This window comes from Corythoichthys intestinalis, chromosome 6 (genome assembly GCF_030265065.1).
Source record: "Corythoichthys intestinalis isolate RoL2023-P3 chromosome 6, ASM3026506v1, whole genome shotgun sequence".
In the NCBI taxonomy this organism is placed as follows: domain Eukaryota; kingdom Metazoa; phylum Chordata; class Actinopteri; order Syngnathiformes; family Syngnathidae; genus Corythoichthys; species Corythoichthys intestinalis.
In genome coordinates this window covers 22,444,853-22,466,910 of record NC_080400.1, presented here as the reverse complement: position 1 = coordinate 22,466,910, position 22,058 = coordinate 22,444,853, and the positions used below count along the sequence as shown (strand labels likewise).

At 38.8% G+C, this 22,058-nt stretch overlaps 1 protein-coding gene across 5 annotated transcripts in view; it reads left to right on the top strand.

Annotated features, from left to right (window-relative positions):
* The window catches only part of tmprss4a (transmembrane serine protease 4a), a 30,625-nt gene that overhangs the window by 4,758 nt on the left and 3,809 nt on the right, over window positions 1-22,058 (top strand). For all 5 annotated transcript variants that reach the window (XM_057839894.1, XM_057839893.1, XM_057839895.1 and 2 more), the window contains 8 exons: window positions 5,636-5,687; window positions 5,759-5,902; window positions 11,333-11,485; window positions 11,566-11,692; window positions 11,770-11,889; window positions 15,336-15,379; window positions 17,867-18,029; window positions 18,113-18,279. In XM_057839894.1, the coding sequence (XP_057695877.1) occupies window positions 5,636-5,687; window positions 5,759-5,902; window positions 11,333-11,485; window positions 11,566-11,692; window positions 11,770-11,889; window positions 15,336-15,379; window positions 17,867-18,029; window positions 18,113-18,279 (970 nt within the window). The remainder of the gene's footprint in view (window positions 1-5,635; window positions 5,688-5,758; window positions 5,903-11,332; window positions 11,486-11,565; window positions 11,693-11,769; window positions 11,890-15,335; window positions 15,380-17,866; window positions 18,030-18,112; window positions 18,280-22,058) is intronic.

Here is a 22,058-nt window from a genome sequence, read left to right as displayed (position 1 = left end):
GTTCTCCTACTTGAAAAGATTAGAGAGGCCTGTAATTGTCAACATGGGTAAACCGCAACCATGAGAGACACAATGTGGAGAAAAAAAAAAACAAAAAAACAGAAAATCACATTGTTTGATTTTTAAAGAATTTATTTCCAAATTAGAGTGGAAAATAAGGATTTGGTCACCTACAAACAAGCAAGATTCCTAGCTGTCAAAGAGGTCTACTTCTTCTAACGAGGTCTAACAAGGCGACACTCATTACCTGTATTAATGGCACCTGTTTTAACTCATTATCAGTATAAAAGACACCTGTCCACAACCTCCCTCAGTCACACTCCAAACTCCACTATGGCCAAGACCAAAGAGGTGTCGAAGGACACATGAGACAAAATTGTAGATCGGCACCAGGCTGGGAAGACTGAATCTGCAATAGGTAAAATGCTTGGTGTAAAGAAATCAACTGTGGGAGCAACTATTAGAAAATGGAAGACATACAAGACCACTGATAATCTCCCTCGATCTGGGGCTCCATGCAAGATCTCACCCCGTGGCGTCAAAATGATAACCAGAACGGTGAGCAAAAATCCGAGAACCACACGGGGGGGCCTAGTGAATGACCTACAGAGAGCTGGGACCACAGTAACAAAGGCTACTATCAGTAACACAATGCGCCGCCAGGGACTCAAATCTTGCACTGCCAGGCATGTCCCCTTGCTGAAGAAAGTACGCGGCCAGGCCCGTCTGCGGTTCGCTAGAGAGCATTTGGATGATCCAGAAGAGGACTGGGAGAATGTGTTATGGTCAGATCAAACCAAAATAGAACTTTTTGGTAGAAACACAGGTTCTCGCGTTTGGAGGAGAAAGGATACTGAATTGCATCCGCAGAACACCAAACCCAATGTGAAGCATGGGGGTGAAAACATTATGCTTTGGGGCTGTTTTCCTGCAAAAGGACCAGGACGACTGATTTGTGTAAAGCAGGGGTGTCCAAACTTTTTCCAAAGGGGGCCAGATTTGGTGTGGTAAAAATGTGGGGGGCCGACCTTGGCTTACATCCTTTACATAGAACAATATATTCAAGCAAATTCTAGCTAGCCATTCAGTGTTTCACATTTGCTTTATTATGTTTTTTAAATCAATAACTTCAACAATCTCGCAACTAGCCTTTGTGGCGTTCTCTTTCGAGTCGGGCTCTTACGAAATACTGCTGCTGTGAAATTGAAATAGCTTCAAGTTGCTTCAATTTCTCGCTGCATTTTTTCCCTGTAATCTTGTCGTACATGTCAGTGCGTCTTGTTTGGTAATATCGTCGCACATTGAACTCTTTAAAAACAGCAACTGTCTCTTTGCAAATGAGGCAGACAGTTGTTGCGTATTTTAGTGAAGAAATAGTCCAATTTCCACCTATCCTTGAGGCGTCGGCCGTCGCAGTCAACTTTTTTGTTGTTGATTGTCGCCATTTGAAAATTGGAAGGGTCACACGAGGTAATGTTGCTTAGAGTGCTGTTGCCTTTTAGTGGGTAAATGAGGAGCAGCATTTATTGTGTAAGCTTACTTCATATGCTGGTAGCAGTAATGCTGACCAATTTATTAAGTCTGTGTGCGCCAGACATTATTGATTTTATGACAGTGGCTGGGGGCCGAATGAAATTTGACCACGAGCCACATTTGGCCCCCGGGCCGGACTTTGGACACGCTTGGTGTAAAGGAAAAAATGAATGGGGCCATGTATCAAGAGATTTTGAGTGCAAATCTCCTTCTATCAGCAAGGGCATTGAAGATGAGACATGGCTGGGTCTTTCAGCATGACAATAATCCCAAACACACAGCCAGGGCAACAAAGGAGTGGCTTCGTAAGAAGCATTTCAAGGTCCTGGAGTGGCCTAGCCAGTCTCCAGATCTCAACCCCGTAGAAAATCTGTGGAGGGATTTGAAAGTCCCTGTTGCCCAACGACAGCCCCAAAACATCACTGCTCTAGAGGAGATCTGCATGGAGGAATGGGCCAAAATACCAGCAACAGTGTGTGAAAAGCTTGTGAAGAGTTACAGGAAACGTTTGGCCTCCGTTTTGCCAACAAAGGGTACATAACAGAGTATTGAGATGAACTTTTGGTATTGACCAAATACTTATTTTCCACCATGATTTGCAAATAAATTCTTTAAAAATCAAACAGTGTGATTTTCTGTTTTTTTTCCCACATTCTGTCTCTCATGGGTGAGGTTTAACCATGTTGACTAATACAGGCCTCTCTAATATTTTCAAGTGGGAGAACTTGCACAATTAGTGGTTGACTAAATACTTATTTGCCCCACTGTATCAGAATCAAGTCATGCATTACTTAGATCTAGTAGATCAGTGGTTCTTGTCCTTGCCAAAGGTACCAAACCCCACGAGGTTCACAGGTGCAATCACTGAATAATATGTATATATTTATATATATAGTAGTAAGTTAAATCCTGTTCAAATTTCTTCCAGATTTCAAATTTTCGACAAATAATTTTGCCTTGAAATGAAACTCATTTAATTTCACAATGTTCCTGTTTTTTCATGGCTACATTCTCATTTTATCACTTGCATCACATACTATTTTCATGACATAAAATGACGCAAATAACGGATTTTTTAAATGATCTACGCAGTTCACACTGTCTGTAGGTCTGTTGTACTTCCTCATACCAAGTGCCAGTCAACCTTCCACTGAGCAAACTGATCTATCCTCCCATTAGATAGAGGGCTAGCCATGGAAAAATGGAATAAAGCCTGTAAATTAAGGGCAAACCAGTCCAAATCCTGGTCTAAAACGCTACTTTGCCTAGATTTAGTCAGTGTATATAATAATGTTCTGCATGTCTTAACCTTTACCGAAGACCTAAGGCGTACTCATCGAACCCCATTTAAGAACCACTGATCGAGATAGATTAATATCTATCAGAGAAGAATTTGAGTCAACTAAATGTGGACTGATTGAGACCATTAATATTCAATTCATTTAAAGAATATACAGTATAGTATATCAACTGTAAATAAATATAAGACCACATTAATTGTTAATTGGCAGAGATGTGGAGCAGAAAAACTAGGTTAAGTAGGGACCATCTTGCCAGGTGAAAGCTTTGATGTGTTAGGCCATTTGTTCAAAAACGGTGCTTGTCGGCAAGTATGTCTCTATAATTGGGGAAATAAAAATCACAAAAGGAACTAAAAAAAAAAAAAACTGTGACATGCTAAATGGTTAATCAATCAGGACAAGCTCTTATCAAGGTGCAATGATAACGCATTGTTTAAATGACTGTGCTAAATAAATAAAGTACAGGTACATTGGGGCAAATAAGTATTTAGTCAACCACTAATTGTGCAAGTTCTCCTGCTTGAAAACATTAGAGAGGCCTGTAATTGTCCACATGGGTAAACCTCAACCATGAGAGACAATGTGGAAAAAAAAAACAGAAAATCACACTGTTTGATTTTTAAACAATTTATTTGCAAATCATGGTGGAAAATAAGTATTTGGTCAATACCAAAAGTTCTTCTCAATACTTTGTTATGTACACTTTGTTGGCAATAACGTAGGCCAAACGTTTTCTGTAACTCTTCACAAGCTTTTCAAAACTGTTGCTGATATTTTGGCCCATTCCTCCATGGGGTTATGAAGCCACTCCTTTGTTGCCCTGGCTGTGTGTTTGGGATCATTGTCATGCTGAAAGACCCAGCCACGTCTCATCTTCAATGCCCTTGCTGATGGAAGGAGATTTTCACTCAAAATCTCTTGATACATGGCCCCATTCATTTTTTCCTTTACTCAGATCAGTCGTCCTGGTCCCTTTGCAGAAAAACAGCCCCAAAGCATGATGTTTCTACCCCCATGCTTCACAGTGGGTATGGTGTTCTTCGGATGCAATTCAGTATTCTTTCTCCTCCAAACACGAGAACCTGTGCATCTACCAAAAAGTTCTATTTTGGTTTCATCTGACCATAACACATTCTCCCAGTACTCTTCTGGATCATCCAAATGCTCTCTAGCGAACCGCAGATGGGCCTGGACGTGTACTGGCTTCAGCAGGGGACAACGTCTGCAGTGCAGGATTTGAGTCCCTGGCGGCGCGTTGTGTTACTTATAGTAGCCTTTGTAACAGGGGTCCCAGCTCTCTGTAGGTCATTCACTAGGTCCCCCCGTGTGGTTCTGGGATTTTTGCTTACCGTTCTTGTTATCATTTTGACGGCACGGGGTGAGGTCTTGCATGGAGCCCCAGATCGAGGGAGATTATCAGTGGTCTTGTATGTCCTCCATTTTCTAATAATTGCTCCCACAGTTGATTTCTTCACACCAAGCGTTTTACCTATATCAGGTTCAGTCTTCCCAGCCTGGTGCAGGTCTATAATTTTGTCTCTAGTGTCCTTCGACAGCTCTTTGGTCTTGGCCATAGGGGAGTTTGGGGTGTGACCGACTGATGTTGTGGACAGGTGTCTTTTATACCGATAATGAGTTAAAACAGGTGCCATTAATACAGGTAACGAGTGGAGCCTCATTAGACCTCGTTAGACCTCGTTAGAAGAAGTTAGACCCTTTTGACAGCCAGAAATCTTGCTTGTTTGTAGGTGACCAAATACTTATTTTGCACTCTAATTTGGAAATAAATTCTTTAAAAATCAAACAATGTGATTTTCGGTTTTTTTTTCCACATTTTGTCTGTCATGGGTGAGGTTTACCGATGTTGACAATTACAGGCCTCTAATCTTTTCAAGTCGGAGAACTTGCACAATTGGGGGTTGACTAAATACTTATTTGCCCCACTGTATATGGCTATTCCTCTAAAATTGGTAAGGTGCACATCTGCAGTATCTTCTGCTCAAGCCACAAGAAAGATTTGATTCGTGTGAATCGCATTAAACCCTGTCAACCACGTGGTACGAACCCTCCACTTAACAACAACTATTACCGAAAATTATGCAACTAGGACACGTGATATCTTGCCAGAGGCCTGTTGTGTTCCGTCTATGCGATACCAGTTGGTTTTTGAAAAGAGGTTTCACTTTCTTGATGCTGCTGCCACAAAACACCACACCCCTCACCATTCTGCGCATTTAGAGCCAGGCATCGACTAGATTACGGAAATGGCCGGGAGTCATCAGAACAACTGATGCATTCAAGGTGGCACGTGGATGCAATATGACGAATATTGTTGAGTCTACTCTTGGTGTCATGAAAAGCACCGAATAAATTTTCTCTCAATGGCTATCAGGGTAAAAAAGCCAAAAAATATTCACCTTCAGTTAAAGAAGATACTTAAAACTAGTAATGAATCTTTTAAAAAGATGACAAATTCTAATATAATGTCTAGATTAATGTTCGTTTCTGATATCAGAGTTTACTGTGTTTGACCGGGTTTATAAAATCTCCATTGTGTCACGTTTCTAAAATGTTTGATGAGGTCAAGTTGATAGTTTTTCCTCACCATTTGGGCAGACTGTCTCCAGAGCAGACAAGGTATTCCCCCGAAATATTTGAAGTCAAGGATTTAGCCCAAATTTCCTTGGTGAGAGTGAGAATTTAAAGATTCTGAACTGATAAAGTGACTACATATTCACTCTCAGTAGTTGCAAAGTTGAACCTTAAGTAACCTTAATTTTCCTTGGTCATTTCATTTTTAGAGCGCTGCGTCAGCTGAAGAAAGCACAAGACCGTTGAACGCAACGCACGGAGGTAAGCTGATGTTTGCATACTTAAAATGCAGGAATATTTGGGTAATAATTTGTCTCTCACCTCACTTGCAGTGGTTCCACGGCCAGGCCGCCACAGAAGGCCCATGACGGCTCCAAAGACTCAGAAAGAGAAATCGTCTAAGACGAAGAGGGCGTTGTTGACTGTCGCTGCAGTTGTGGTGTTGCTGGGGATCCTGATCACCGCGGCGTACTTCAGTGAGTCAAAAGCTGTTGTGTTTTTGAAGAATAGGACACATCTCTTGCCATTTTTTCACCCGACCCGTCTTGTGTTTCTATGCAAGATATGGTGATAGCAACAACCAATTCATTCAACAATGATGGGAACAAAGAAAAAAAACATAATGGTGGTTCCTGTTCCAGTACTACTCTTGCTTACTGGAAATTGGCCCATTAGAGGTGTAACAATAGAACTGGAATTTATTCGTCTGTCTTTTATAGACGGTGCTCTATACTGACACACGACCTCAAGCTGAATGGAGGTTGGTCAGTGGTTGATGGGCTCCTGAGAATGATTGTGTAAATGACTGTGTAAATGGTATTTGTTGAAGCTTCACCCTCTAGGTACCTTACTTAAAGGGATCCACAGATAGAGAGACTTGTAATCCTTAAAAGAAACGTTATTATGAGTTAAAAATAAATTGATATCAAAACCTCTCTTGATGTTTTCGTTTTTATACAATGTGTAAACTTAGTTTAACTAGTAGGTTGCCATAGTTGTTGACGTCGCAGGGCGGTGACGTCACTAGGTTACGCTGCCGAGCTTCCAGAGTACGACTCTAGCGACATAAACATGTCATCCGCTCTACCCTTTCAATTTGAACCCGAGAGGAACATTAATGGGCATGACAGCACTGTCAATATTTCACAAAACGAGCAGCAAAAGCAAAAATGAACAGGAAAGACGGGATGAGACGAGAGTATGACAAAACTGGTGTCATGCCAACATATGCTACACCGGCGAAACGCTCTACAAGAGGCGAATTTGACACCAAAAGTACTACTGTGCGCTTTCAGCTTGTTTTGTTTCGATGCATACAGACAGAACATACTCAGGATGCCTTAATAAAATACTAAACCGTAGTAATATCAAATAAGGGTGGTTTAAATACGCTACGTGACAGATCAACAATGTGCTTTAAAGCTACCACAAGAAAACACACTGCTTAAACGTATGAGAGGGAAACGTATGCAAAAAGTATTTTGAGGCAATGAAAAGGTAATGAAAGACTCAATAAAAACACAAATAGTAAGTACTCGCCGCTTTTAACCGATGTGCCCATGTGTTGGACGTCTCGCAACGTAGAAAGAATTGAAGTAAGAATTGTCTAGTGGCAGTGACAAACTACGTCATCACCCCGAGCGTCCGTTGCGCATGTACAACATGGCGCCCTCCTTAGGTCAAAGCATGTACGAAATATTATAGATTTTTTTAATCAATGGCAATATTTTATGCGTTTCTAATAACATATTTTAGTAAAAGAGAACAATTGTGGATTATAGAGCCTATTAAGGGTGTAACGGTACATGTATTTGTATTGAACCGTTTCGGTACATGGTGCTCGGTTCGGAACGGAGGCGTACCGAACGAGTTTCTGACGTAATGTAACCCTAACTTTTCGAGGCTGTGAGTCAATCGGGTTACAGTTTCTTTGTGTAGATTATATTTACTCCGTCTTCTCTACTATAATGAGGATCAACACGGTTGGACAGTATAACCCAGAAACGTCAACGGCACGACAACGTGGCCGCTGCGAGAACGCAGTGAAACGTGGGTGTTAAAGTCAATCAGCCATTGCACAACAGTCGCAGTGCGGCCGCGTGTTAGACGCGTCCCAGAAGCGGCTGACCACGACACACGCGAAAAGAACAGAAGAGTTAATTATTTGACGCGAGACTCCTGCGTCAATACTACTACCGTTAGATAGGATCGGGCAGACCGGAAGTCACTCGTGTAAAAATACGGTGGATCCGGTCGATTTTCAAACTAATATGCAATTGTAACCCACTTTTTGAGTCCATCAGATCTCTTGAGTGGTAGATCGGGGCACAGTTGACTTGTCTTAGTTGATTTACTACTGTCTTCTCTGCTATAATAATAACCAACATGGCCCTGTGTTCAATACAAAACCCTCCTACCACAACAAAACAAGTAGGAACTAATATTCACATAGGAACCAAAGTTATACAACATAAAATATACAATATAAATGAATACTACATCACATTTGTAAAATATAAACACATAATAAAATAAATCATAGCCCATTTAAATAAAATACATTGAAATGAGCTAAAACACCTGCAATTAAATAATAAGAATAATACACAGATCCTGCTTACACAATTAAATTGATTAATTTCTGTGTGGCACTTTAACTTGAGAAAATCCCCCAATAAAGCTTTTGAAAACCGCTCATAAGAAAAAAAAAAAATGATTCACTGAGGCATTTCATTTGTATAATACATGTTAAAATCTTTGTCATTGGGATTGATTTTCTCTTTAGCACAGGACTTCTTCTTTCTTCTTTCTTTCAGAAAGAAAGCTGACCAATACGCGGGGTCTGAAAGGCAAATTGTTGTTGGATTATCTTTAAATACCCGCTACTTTTCGAGCAGAATTCTAGCTTTGCATAGGCTAATGTTCCTATTGTTGAAAGCACAAAGGTGTGTAATAAACAACTAGCACATTTATATTTTGCATTTTGTTTTCTTACTGTACCGAAAATGAACCGAACCGTGACCTCAAAACCGAGGTACGTACCGAACCGAGATTTTTGTGAACCGTTACACCCCTAGAGCCTATATGTCTTTAAGTCTGAGGTTCCTTTAATAATATTTAAACACAAAAATAGTTGAACCGCTTACATGTGCAGCTATTTTTTTTGACATCAGGTGCATGGGACAATGGGTATTAATGACATCACTAGGAAGGGCGGGCAATCTGGGATACTCACATTTGATTGGCTAAAATAGTATCGTCATTGATGAAATGGCTGCTATCACTTACAATGGCCATTTCCTAGAAATACTGGCTTTTATTTACGTTTTTCTCCATTACACATTAGAAAAATGAAATATGATTTATTAAAAAAAAAAAAATCTAATTTATTCAACTAGATTATTTTAGCTAGAATGCACATAATACATGTGTTGTCTCTCCCCTTTAATAACTTTGAGTTGAACAGAAAGTTTTCCGTTTGCGTACCAATACAAGTAGGTTTAAATACTCTACGTGACAGATCAACAATCTGCTTAAAAGCTTCCACATGAAAACACAATGCCTAAAAGTATGAGAGGGAAGCATGCAAAAAATATTTTGAGGCAATGAAAAGGTAATAAAAGACTCAATAAAAACACAAATAGTAAGTACTCGCCGCTTTTAATCGATGTGCGAATGAGTTCGACGTCACGCCGCAGAGAAGGAATTACAGAAGTGTTCGTCTAGTGACAGTGACAAACTACGTCATCACCCCGAGTGTCCATTGCGCGCATAAAACATGGCGTCCACCGTGGGTCAAAACGTACTAAATATTATAAATTTTTAAATCAATGGTAATATTTTATGTGTTTCTAATAACATATTTTAATTAAAGAGAACAATTGTGGCTTATTAGAGCCGTCTTTAGGTCCAAGGTTCCCTTGAAGGATATCCGTTGAGTATAGCAGTCTCCAGTTTATTCCAAGGGGATGTCTGACAAAGAGTTTGTTGCACTCTCAGACACCTGCAGTTTTGATAGCCTTCCATTTGGAACCAACGATTGAGAATGAAGGAGAACTTTAGCATCGTTTTCATAGTCATCGGGTCACTGGGTTTTTGCGCCTGATCCATCTTTGAGGTCTTCTGTTATGGCAGAGAGTGGCCCTCCTTTGATGGAATTTTCTCACCTCCTCAATGGAGTTTCCCTTTTAGTTTACAGCTGGCCAACTGTGACCTGGGAGGGTTGGACAGTGGGGCAAATAAGTATTTAGTCAACCACCAATTGTGCAAATTCTCCTACTTGAAAAGATTAGAGAAGCCTGTAATTGTCAACATGGGTAAACCTCAACCATGACAGACAGAATGTGGAAAAAAAAAACAGAAAATTACATGGTTTGATTTTCAAAGGAGTTATTTCCAAATTAGAGTGGAAAATAACTATTTTGGTCACCTGCAAACAAGCAAGATTTCTGGCTGTCAAAGAGGTCTAACTTCTTCTAACGAGGTCTAACGAGGCTCCACTCATTACCTGTGTTAATGGCACCTGTTTTAACTCATTATCGGTATAAAAGACACCTGTCCACAAACTCAGTCAGTCACACTCCAAACTCCACTATGGCCAAGACCAAAGAGCTGTCGAAGGACACAAGAGACAAAATTGTCGACCTGCACCAGGCTGGGAAGACTGAATCTGGAATAGGTAAAATGCTTGGTGTAAAGAAATAAACTGTGGGAGCAATTATTAGAAAATGGAAGACATCCAAGACCACTGATAATCTCCCTCGATCTGGGGCTCCATGCAAGATCTCACCCCGTGGCGTCAAAACGATAACAAGAACGGTGAGCAAAAATCCCGAAACCACACAGGGGGACCTAGTGAATGACCTACTGAGAGCTGGGACCACAGTAACAAAGGCTACTATCAGTAACACAATGCGCCGCCAGGGACTCAAATGCTGCACCGCCAGGTGTGTCCCCCTGCTGAAGAAAGTACACGTCCAGGCCCGTCTGCCGTTGGCTAGAGAGCATTTGGATGATCCAGAAGAGGACTGGGAGAATGTGTTATGGTCAGATGAAACCAAAATAGAACTTTTTGGTAGAAACACAGCTTCTCGCGAAGAACACCAATCCCACTGTGAAGCATGGGGGTGGAAACATCATGCTTTGGGGCTCTTTTTCTGCAAAGGGACCAGGACGACTGATCTGTGTAAAGGAAAGAATGAATGAGGCCATGTATCGAGAGATTTTGGGTGAAAATCTCCTTCCATCAGCAAGGGCATTGAAGATGAGACGTGGCTGGGTTTTTACAGCATGACAATGATCCCAAACACACGGCCAGGGCAACAAAGGAGTAGCTTCATAAGAAGCAGTTCAAGGTCCTGGAGTGGCCTAGCCAGTCTCCAGATCTCAACCCCATAGAAAATCTGTGGAAGGAGTTGAAACTCCGTGTTGCCCAACGACAGCCCCAAAGCATCACTGCTCTAGAGGAGATCTGCATAGAGGAATGGGCCAAAATACCAGCAACAGTGTGTGAAAAGCTTATGAAGAGTTACATAAAATGTTTGGCCTCCGTTATTGCCAACAAAGGGTACATAACAAAGTAATGAGATGAAATTTTGGTAATGACCAAATACTTATTTTCCACCATGATTTGCAGATAAATTCTTTAAAAATTTAACAATGTGATTTTCTAGGTTTTTTTTCCCACATTCTGTCTCTCATGGTTGAGGTTTACCCATCTTGACAATTACACACCTCTAATATTTTCAAGTGGGAGAACTTGCACATTTAGTGGTTGACTAAATACTTATTTGTCCCACTGTATATGATCATCCGATTTGACCCATACCAGCATACTGTTGTGCATCACATTATTACATTAAGTAATCCAATATTTTCTTTCTCCATAAATCTCTTCTTACTTCCAGTAAAGCAGCTGATCGACAGCAAATACTTTTTCTGCAACAAGGCTTTCAAGTTCATCCCCCTAGATCAAACGTGTGATGGAAAGGATGACTGCAAAGGAGGAGAAGACGAACTAACGTGTTTGTCAAGCTTCACGGACAACGTTACCTTTCCAGGTAGTTCAAGGAACCTCCATCTTTGTCACGACATTTTTAGAAGAAAACAACCCATCTCTCTCAACAATTCCTCCCCACAGTGCGCCTCATAACACGTCAGAGCGTCTTGCAGGTGTACAATCCCAGCTTGGGATGGAGGACCGTGTGTAGCGAAGGCTGGACCAAGGAGCACACGCAGACAGCGTGCTCGCAATTGGGATACACAAAGTCAGTTTAAAGACGCGAGCACATTGAGAGTTACCTTATATCAGATCTCTTACATAGTATCCTTTCTCCATCGACAGAGAACCTCAAAGTACCGAAGTTCAAGTAAACACGTTACCATCTAACCTGAAATCTGGACCTTTTGGTGCACTCAGGTTATCAACAGCAAAAATACCTGTTCACCAAGCTATATTTGACCGGTGAGTATCACACGTGTCTTTGGATGTGAGTCATTATGAACAATGACCTCGGATAAGCAGGAGAAAATGGATGGATGGATAGGTGGATGGATAGGAGTACACATAGAGGAATTGATCATTTTAATATTTCTCTTGTAAGAATTAGTGAATCTAGAATGACATCCACTGCTTTAGTTCATCCAAAAGCCGATTGTCTGGATTTTGCTCATCAGAAGTGAGTTGTGATTGACAGGCAAACAGATGAAGGTAGGAGTGGGAACCTACCAAACCTCACGATACGATACGATTAGCGATACAAAGCTCACGATAACGATGATCTGACGATATAGCGATACAACGATTATCGATACAGTGGTCAGGAAATCATTCTAGGATATTCTACAAAAAACTAATAAACAAAAAACAAAAACAAGCTTCTGCTGTGAATTGGAATGAGTTTATCACTAGTAGACGTCCAATCCATTTGAACTGGGAGGGAATGAACGAATCTTCATTTGCTGCCATCCCTCCCACTTCAAACCCATTGAATGTCTATGGCCGTCAGTGGCAGCCAATGCCAGGCAATGAGTAATTTTGGGCCATTTAAAGTCATTCATTCATTCATTTTCCATGCCGCTTTTCCTCACGAGGGTCGCGGAGGTGCTGGAGCCTATCCCAGCTAACTCGGGGCAGTAGGCAGGGGACACCCTGAACTGGTTGCCAGCCAATTGCACCATTTAAGGTCATTTACCTATTTATTTTCAGTTACTTCCTGTTGATTTTGGGGTATTTTATGGGTCACTTGCTGTTTATTTTGCGTTACAGAACAGGAAGTGACCTGGGAATCACCCGTATAAATAGGCAGTGACTCAAACTCAACAGGAAATGACCTGTAAATGCCCTAAAATGGACAGCAAGTGACCTGTAAATGCCCCGAAAATCGGACCAAATGACTGTGAATGCTCTGGTTTTGAATGAACAACTTTTGGAGAAGAGGGGGCACAACATGTTGATGACCCGGAAACGCAGTGTCAGCAATAAAATTAAATTACAAAAATATTTATTATAATAAGTTGACAATGAGCGTTTTTTTGTTTCCCATCATTCTTGAGGGGAATTCTAAATCAGGCTGCTTAGGCAATACTTTTCGCCAAGATCATTATCCATTGAATATGGTACTGCCGCCAATGTCGTGCCAATGTAGTCACTACCGTCAAAAACTGTATCCCCTGAGCGGAGCCATATGGAGGTAGATTTGTGTCTTTATTATTCAATCAAAAAAAAGTTTCTTCAATCAAAATATATATTGCCAACCAAAAAAAAAAAAAAATTTACTTCAATTAAAAAAAAAAAAAAAAAAAAAAGGATTTGAATGTAAAAATTTGAAACTCAAAGAACTCCCAAAAAATGCATGTGAAAGCTGTTTTTCTTTGATTTTTTGGGGGGGATTGAAGTCTTTTTTTTTTTTTTTCAATTGACTTTTTTGATTGAAGTAATGTTGATTTGTGTTTGGGCCACATTTTGGCTAGGACATTTTTTCTTTATTATCCAATCAAAAAATAAGTTGCTCAAAAAATATATGTTCAAAAAGAAAAATCACTTCAATCAAAAAAAGAAAAATTTCAATTATAGAAAAAGTTTTTTGAATGCGAAAAAATATTTGAGATTGAAAAATTTGCATTTGAACACTTAATTTGTCATTGAAAAAGTTTTCTTTGATTGAAGCAATCCTTTTTGTGTTTGGGCCAATCCCTCAAAAAGTTATATTTATAATATTAAATATTTTCAATCAAAGACAAAAATAATTTAAAGAATAAAATTGCCCTCTCCTAATATTTTTTTTAAATGAAAATTATACGCAAAGCAAATGACCGTCTAAGGTGCTAGTCACATGATCTAATCGAAAAATAATTTCGACCCATTATAAAAATAGATTTTTTTTGTTCATTTCATTCATTTTTGTTGCAGTTTTATTGCTTTACAATTATATCTATCTATCTATATATATCTATATCTATCTATATATATCTATATCTATATATATATATATATATATATATATATATATATATATATATATATATATATATATATATATATATATATATATATATACATATATATATATATATATAGGAAAGTCAATTACAAGCAATGACACTTTTCGCCCACCAGGGGGACCCCCCCCTCCTAAAATCCGCTTATGGTCGAGCACCGTCAATGGCAGCCTTTTTTTTTTTTTTAAATTGACACCTTTTTAAAACGATATCTAGATTCTTGACAGGAGCATATCGATAATCTTTTGGGACACAAAATGTCACCATTTCGATATTTTGCCACACCCCTAGATGAAGGTGTTTCATCCCTTAATTTTTTAATTTTGAAAGATTGAATGCATTCATAAAATAAAGAATTAGGGCTGTTCCCACTCTTCAGTTTATCTCTGATGTGTTTGTGTGACCAATGGCAACCAAATGTTGTTCAAAAGCCAACGAAGATTGTAAGACGAGAAGGGTCTAAGTTAGGGCTGTCAAACGATTAAAATTTTTAATCGAGTTAATTACAGCTTAAAAATGAATTAATCGTAATTAATCACAATTCAAACCATCTATAAAATATGCCATATTTTTCTGTAAATTATTGTTGGAATGAAAAGATAAGACACAAGACGGATATACATTCAACATACGGTACATAAGTACTGTAATTGTTTATTATAACAATAAATTAACAAGATGGCATTAACATTATTAACATTCTCTTAAAGCGATCCATGGATAGAAAAACTTAAAAGATAAATGTTCGTACAAGTTATAGAAATTTTATATTAAAACCCCTCTTCATGTTTTCGTTTTATTAAAATTTGTAAAAATTTCAATCAAAAAATAAACTAGTAGCTTGCCATTGTTGATGTCATTACACCATACTCACTCCCCAAACCCATAAAATCATTTGGACCCAAGTGCCAGCAGAGGGCGCCAAACAACAAAAAACAAGTAACAAGCGGACATTACACTGCTGTCATTTTAATCTGAGCGGGGCATGTGCGTTAATTGCGTCAAATATTTTAACGTGATTAATTTAAAAAATTTATTACCGCCCATTAACGCGATAATTTTGACAGCCCTAGTCTAAATCTAAAATCTTTCGCCATGTGCTTTCTAACAGTCATTAAGCAAAAAAATAATACCTTGTTTTTTTAACCTCGAAACTGTATTTTCTATTTCTTTTAAAACAATTTTGTTTTAATCCCTGCTAATTTTCCTTTTCGCTGTCATGAAAACAAGTTTTCTCATAAATGAAAGTTTCCTGTTATTTCCTTTTCTTCTCGAGATCTATGATCTAAAACGATTTGACAACCTATTTCAGTTGAAACCCTTAAAAACAAACCTATTCATGCACATGCATTTCTTTGAATAACCATGTTGTCGAATTATCACTTTTAAACATTCTTTTTCTTTCTACAGGAGCGCATGCAAATCTGGAGCTGTTGTCTCTTTATCTTGTTCAGGTTTGTACTATTTTTAGAAAAGCAGTCACAGAAACAACGGATGTTTATAGCTTTTTTGCAGCATGGTAACTCAGGGGCCGTGGAGGCTAGATGACACGGTTGTATGACCGGTTTGATTCTGACAGGCCCATACATGCCACTGTTCAATACAAAGCCTTTAGCAAACACATGAATGAGCACTGATGATTCTCTATAATGCGAAATGAGGTAATGGATTAAACAAAACCAGTTACATTTGTTTTGGCCTGTCAGAGCACAATTACTGTCCTACTTTGATTGCTTGAAATACACAACTTGGTTAAAAAAAATAAAAAAAAAATAATGCTCACCGTGAAATATGTATGTTCAATGTGTTTGAACTAGGGTGCTGGCGGGAAGAGATTGGAGTCTATGGGGAGAGATTTGTCTCAAAATTATTCACACACGTTTTGTAGATCCACAAATATATCCAAGATTTTCACATGTATTTTCAAGATCCACAATTATATCCGTGATGTTCACGTTTTTTATGTTGTTCACTTACTCACTATCATGAATTACTGTTTGCAAAAATTTGACTTGAATTTTTGAATCAGCGGCCGCGTGCATGTATTTTTGAGACAAACATCAAAAGAAACGGTCAAATATTCACACATAAGCACATTCCCGATTCAGAAATGTTTTTCACAAATACATCCGCGATTCTCACAAATACTGTACATTAGTTTTTCACAAAGGTTTTTCGTCCGTGTTTTTCACGTGATTTTCAAACCCACAAATATTGCAGCAAATGTTTTTTAATCATGTGCGTACAATTATCATGACTTGACATTTTTAAATATTCGATTTTGCTGGTGAATTGTTGGAGCTGTGTTTGTGAACAGCGAACACACGGGTTTATTTTTGAGACAAACGCCACTCAGCGTTTGACCAAGGCCTCATTTTTTCCCCCTGTATACTCTATATTAATGCATTTTCCCAAAAAGCTCTATTTATTTTGTCATCTGACCAGAGAACATTCTACCTAAACGTTTTTGGCCTTCTCAGGTAAGTTTTGGCAAACTCCAACCTGGTTTTTTATGTCTCTGGGTCAGAAGTAAGGTCTTCCTGGCTATCCTACCATAGAGTCCCTTTTTATTCAGACGCCAACGGATAGTACGGGTTGACACTGTTGTACCCTTGGACTGCAGGACAGCTTGAGCTTGTTTGGATGTTAGTCGAGGTTCTTCATCCACCATCCGCACAATCTTTCGTTGAAATCTCTCGTCAATTTTTCTTTTCCGTCCATATCTAGGGAGGTTAGCCACAGTGCCATGGGCTTTACACTTATTGATGACACTGCGCACAGTGGACACAGGAACATTCAGGTCTTTGGAGATGGACTTGCAGCCTTAATATTGCCCATGCTTCCTCACAATTTTGCTTCTCAAGTCCTAAGACAGTTCTTTGGTCTTCTTTCTTTTCTCCATGCTCAATGTGGTACACACAAGGACACAGGACAGAGGTTGAGTCAAATTTAATCCATTTTAACTGGCTGCAAGTGTGATTTAGTTATTGCCACCACCTGTAATGTGCCACAGGTAACCGTTGCTGTCAATTACACAAATTAGAGAAGCATCACATTTGTGTAAAATGATAATGATTTGTTTTTCCATTCTCGTTTGTGCTTTTTTATTGCAAGCAAAATAAATAAGGATATTACTACCAAAGCATTTGTAATTGCAGTCATTTTCTGGGGGAACTTGAGCATTATCTGACAGAATTGCAGGGGTGCCAATGCTTTTGGTCAGCAGTGTATATTTGTGGATTTCAAAAACACATGTTTAAATAACTGTGGATCTCCAAAGTACATGTCAAAATCTGTATATTTGTTGTGGATCTACAAAACATGCGTGAATCGGAGATGTATTTGAATATTTTTTAAACAAATCTTTCCCTATACAAGTCACGGTTCAGTACGTACCTCGGTACGAGTGTCACGGTTCAGTTCGGGTTCAGTACAACAGGAAAAACAAAAAGGCTTTTTTTTTTTCTCACAGCATTGGAAAGTTTAAGTTTGTATACCGTTACACTGTTATATTGGTGAATTTTTTACTTTTTTTTTTTTTAAATGTCAAAAGTGTGCCCTACGTTTTTGTTTTTTATGGAAAAAAATCACTTCAAACAGTTAATATAAACATGTTTTATGTGAAAGATGTTATCGAATGAATGAAGCAATAACGTGTAGAATATAAAAAGTAATGTCAGTTACTTTGCTGAGTAACTAATTACTCCTACATCGAGGTAAGGGAGTTACCAACTCACTTTTCGGGAGAAGTAATTTGTAAATGTTACTAATTCCTTTTTTAAAGTAAGATTAACAACACTGCCTCTGGTTGTGGCTCCCAATACGTACTACTCTTTAATTGATGTTTTATTTTATACACTGCCAGCCTCTCTCTCGCCCTTTAGTGCTGACAGTGGCAGCTAACGAGTTAAATGTTTTTTGTTTTTGTTTTTTTAAATTAGACTGTGGTCAGGGGGACCCCCAGTACCGTATTGTTGGAGGTACGGATGCTGTCATAGAAGACTGGCCATGGCAGGTGAGCCTTCAGCAGAATGGGCAACATACCTGCGGGGGCTCCCTAGTTTCTCCACGTTGGGTCGTCACAGCAGCTCACTGCTTCAGTGGGTCAGTAGGCTACATTTTATATCATTTGACATTTGTCATTATAGTCATACGAGCGTCTCTTTCTCTCCTTATGGGCCCTACAGCAGTAAAAAGGAGCTGAGTCGCTGGAAAGTGGTGTCAGGTCGGACACACATGAGCATGCTTGGAGGGTCCTCTGTGGATAGGATTATCCTGAATGGAAAGTACGACCCAGCTCGCAATGATTATGATGTAGCACTCATGAGACTCGCCAGACCAATTGAAGTGGGAGGTTAGTACAAAAATAAAGGCCATAATCCTGGGTGGAGGGGGAAAAAAGAGGGAAAAAGGTTCACTTAAAACAACAAACTAGCCAAAGTACATACAATGTTTTGTACTGGTGCCCTCTAGCGGTGAATATATATATATTTTTAAATCATTTTATCCAATACCTCGACTCAAAGGACAAAAAATTAGATGCACTTGTACCATCTAATACAGTACTGAAAAACATTTATACTTCAGGAATACGTGAACATTTCAAACGAATAGTTTGAAAATGCATGTAAGATGATTCAAATCGGTCTATTTTTTGTAACTGATTTGTATTTGTTACTAGTTTTCTTTTTTACTAAAATTGTACTGTCCAGAAGAAAATTTTCAATTTTGCCACAGTGGCGTCAAAGTGGGCTAACTTTAACATATTTAAATGTAATGCAATAAATGTAATGTATCTTGAGGAATAGACATGTTCCGATTACCGGTTTCTAGGTATACCGTGATATGAAAACGTCAAGGTTTCAAAACCGCAAAAATTTTCCGTCATACCGTCCCTAGGGAATTAGCTATAATTTATGTCCCAAAAATGCAGTGAGAAATCCCTCGGTTGCAGCTGAAAAGCCCAACTCTCCCCCACCAGTTGTTGCTCAGTGTCAGTGAGTCAGCTGTGCTACAGGATGGCTGGAGGAGGTGAAACTCCTGAACTTTTTCCCCCATCGAAGAAAACAATATCGCTGGTATGGGAATACTTCGGCTACTGAAAAGTTACAGACGGCCGCGGCTTAGAGAAGGGCCAACCGACATGTAAAACATATTTGCGGCGGGTGGCTGCTGAGGAGGCAATGCCTCCAATATGATTTCGCATTAATAGAAAATTAAAGGTTAGTAAACAGTAGGGGTGGGAACCTCTTGGTACCTCACGATACGATTTGCGATACAAAGCTCACGATAACAATAATCTGACGATATGGTGACACGATTATCGGTACATTGGTCAGGAAATCATTCTAGGATATTCTACAAACAACTAATAAGCAGAAAAACAAGCTTCTGCTGTGAATTGGAATTAGATTATCACTAGTAGACGTCCCAATCCATTTGAACTGGGAAGGTGGCAGCAAATGAACATTCGTTCATTCGCTGCCATCCCTCCCACTTCAAACGGATTGAACGTCAATGGCTGTCAGTGGCAGCCAATGTCAAGCAATGAGGTAATTTTGGGCCATTTGAGGTCATTTACTTGTTGATTTTGGGGTATTTTATGGGTCACTTCCTGTTTATTTGGAGTTACAGAACAGGACGTGACCTGCAAATCACCCAAATGAATAGGCAGGGACTCAAACTCAACAGGAAATGACCTGTAAATGAACAACAAGTGACCTGTAAATGCCCCGCAAAGGACAGAATGTCTGCGAATGCTCTGGTTTCAAATCAACGAATGTTCCCAGCCTAAATGGATTGAACGTCGAGCACCGTCAATGGCAGCCTTAGAGTTAACTGAGACACTACCAGTATTATTGTGGAAGATTTTGATAGCAACTTGTTGGTTCCTTGTTAAAATTTTTTTTAATTAAACGTTGACACCTTTTTAAAACGATATCTCGATTCTTGGCAGGAGCATATCGATAACCTTTTGGGATACAAAGTATCACGTTACGTCACCATTTCGATATTTTGTCACACCCCTAGTAAACACTGTCATGAAAGTGTCCCACCAGCTACGAGAGTTAACTCCAGTATGTTTAGTGTGTCTAGCGGTGGTAATACATGTTTTTTTTCTTTCTGGCAACTGTGTTGAGAAAGTGTGTGTGTAATGTAAAAATGATAGGAGTCATACACACATGCTTTTTATGGGAAAAAATTAGGGCTGTCAAAATTATCGCGTTAACGGGCGTTAATTAATTTTTTAAATTAATCACGTTAAAATATTTGACGCAATTAACGCAGATGCCCCGCTCACAGTTTTAAATAACAGTACACATTGAAACGCTCACTTGTTGTGTTTTATGGAGTTTTGCCGCCCTCTGCTGGCGCTTGGGTGCGACTGATTTTATAGGCATCCATGAGCATTGAGTAAGTAATTATTGACCTCAACAATGGCGGGCTACTAGTTTATTTTTTAAATGAAAATTTTACAAATTTTATTACAACGAAAACATTAAGAGGGGTTTTAATATAAAATTTCTCTAACTTGTACAACATTTTTCTATTAAGAACTACAAGTCTTTCTATCCATGGATCGCTTTAACAGAATGTTAATAATGTTAATGCCATCTTGTTGATTTATTGTTATAATAAACAAATAGTCCTTATGTATGGTATGTTCAATGTATATATCCATCTTGTGTCTTATCTTTCCATTCCAACAATAATTTACAGAAAAATATGGCATATTTTATAGATGGTTTGAATTGCGATTAATTGCGATTAATTACGATTAATTAATTTTTAAGCTGTAATTAACTCGATTAAAAATTTTAATCGTTTGACAGCCCTAGAAAAAATTCAATTAATTTTGTTCTGATGGTAATAATGTTGAGCTGTGGCTGTGGGTTTAGGCTCACTTCAATGAGTACAAGTGGCGAGCTAGGAAAGGAGTCTGAGGAGTGTCGAACCACGGAGCCAAGCCGTGTTGTTTTAATTGACATTGAAACTGCAACAAGTAGCAACATACACCATACATGCAACACACGGGAGACGTCTATTAGTTTTGGCTGTTCCCTTAACAAAACACTTTCCCCCGGGAACTAAACAACTTGCCAACATTAGTTCCGCAGGTGAATTCTGTTAAAACTCGTTACATGCATTTATTTTAATTTTATTTAGGTTTTTTTTTTTTTTTTTTTTTTTTTTTAACTTAATATTATACTTATTTTCCAATTTGCTATGTTCTGAAACATAAAAATCCTGTTCAGTGGAATTTAGTTTTTTAATTTTTTACTCCCAGATACAGTATCTCAAATTAACACATCTTAGAGCTGTAACTGCAATACCGTGAACCCGTGATATTTTGGCTTAAGCTTATCATACCGGCACATGCCTATTTCAGATGAATATTGGTCCAAATCAGATTTTAGTTTAATTTGTGACAATTCTGCCAATTACTGCACTCGGCACTTCCTGATTCATCAGTAACACAACTGGGTAAATTTCCAATTCTGTTATGAATTTATGACCACGCCCATAAAACCAGAAAAGATATACTTTTGATAATGACAAATTTTAAATGATAATAAAATATCCCACGAAAATGAAGTCCATAGGTTTGATAGATGTTTGGAATAGGAGTGGGAACCTCTTGGTACCTCAAGATACGATACGATTTGCGATACAAAGCTCACGATAACAATGATCTGACGATATGGTGATACTACGATTAGCGATACATTGGTCAGGAAATCATTCTAGGATATTCTACAAACAACTAATAAACAGAAAAACAAGCTTCTGCTGTGAACTGGAATGAGTTTATCACTTGTAGACGTCCAACCCATTTGAACTGGGAGGGTGGCAGCGAAGGAACATTTGTTCATTCGCTGCCATCCCTCCCACTTCAAACGGATTGAACGTCTATGGCCGGTAGTGGCAGCCAATGCCAGGCAGTGAGGTAATTTTGGGCCATTTAAGGTCATTTTCCTGTTGATTTTCAGTTACTTCCTGGTTATTTTGGGGCATTTTATGGGTCTCTTCCTGTTTATTTTGAGTTACAGAACAGGAAGTGACCTGGGAATCACCCAAATGAATAGACAGTGACTTAGAAAATGACCTGTAAATGCCCTAAAATGAACAGCA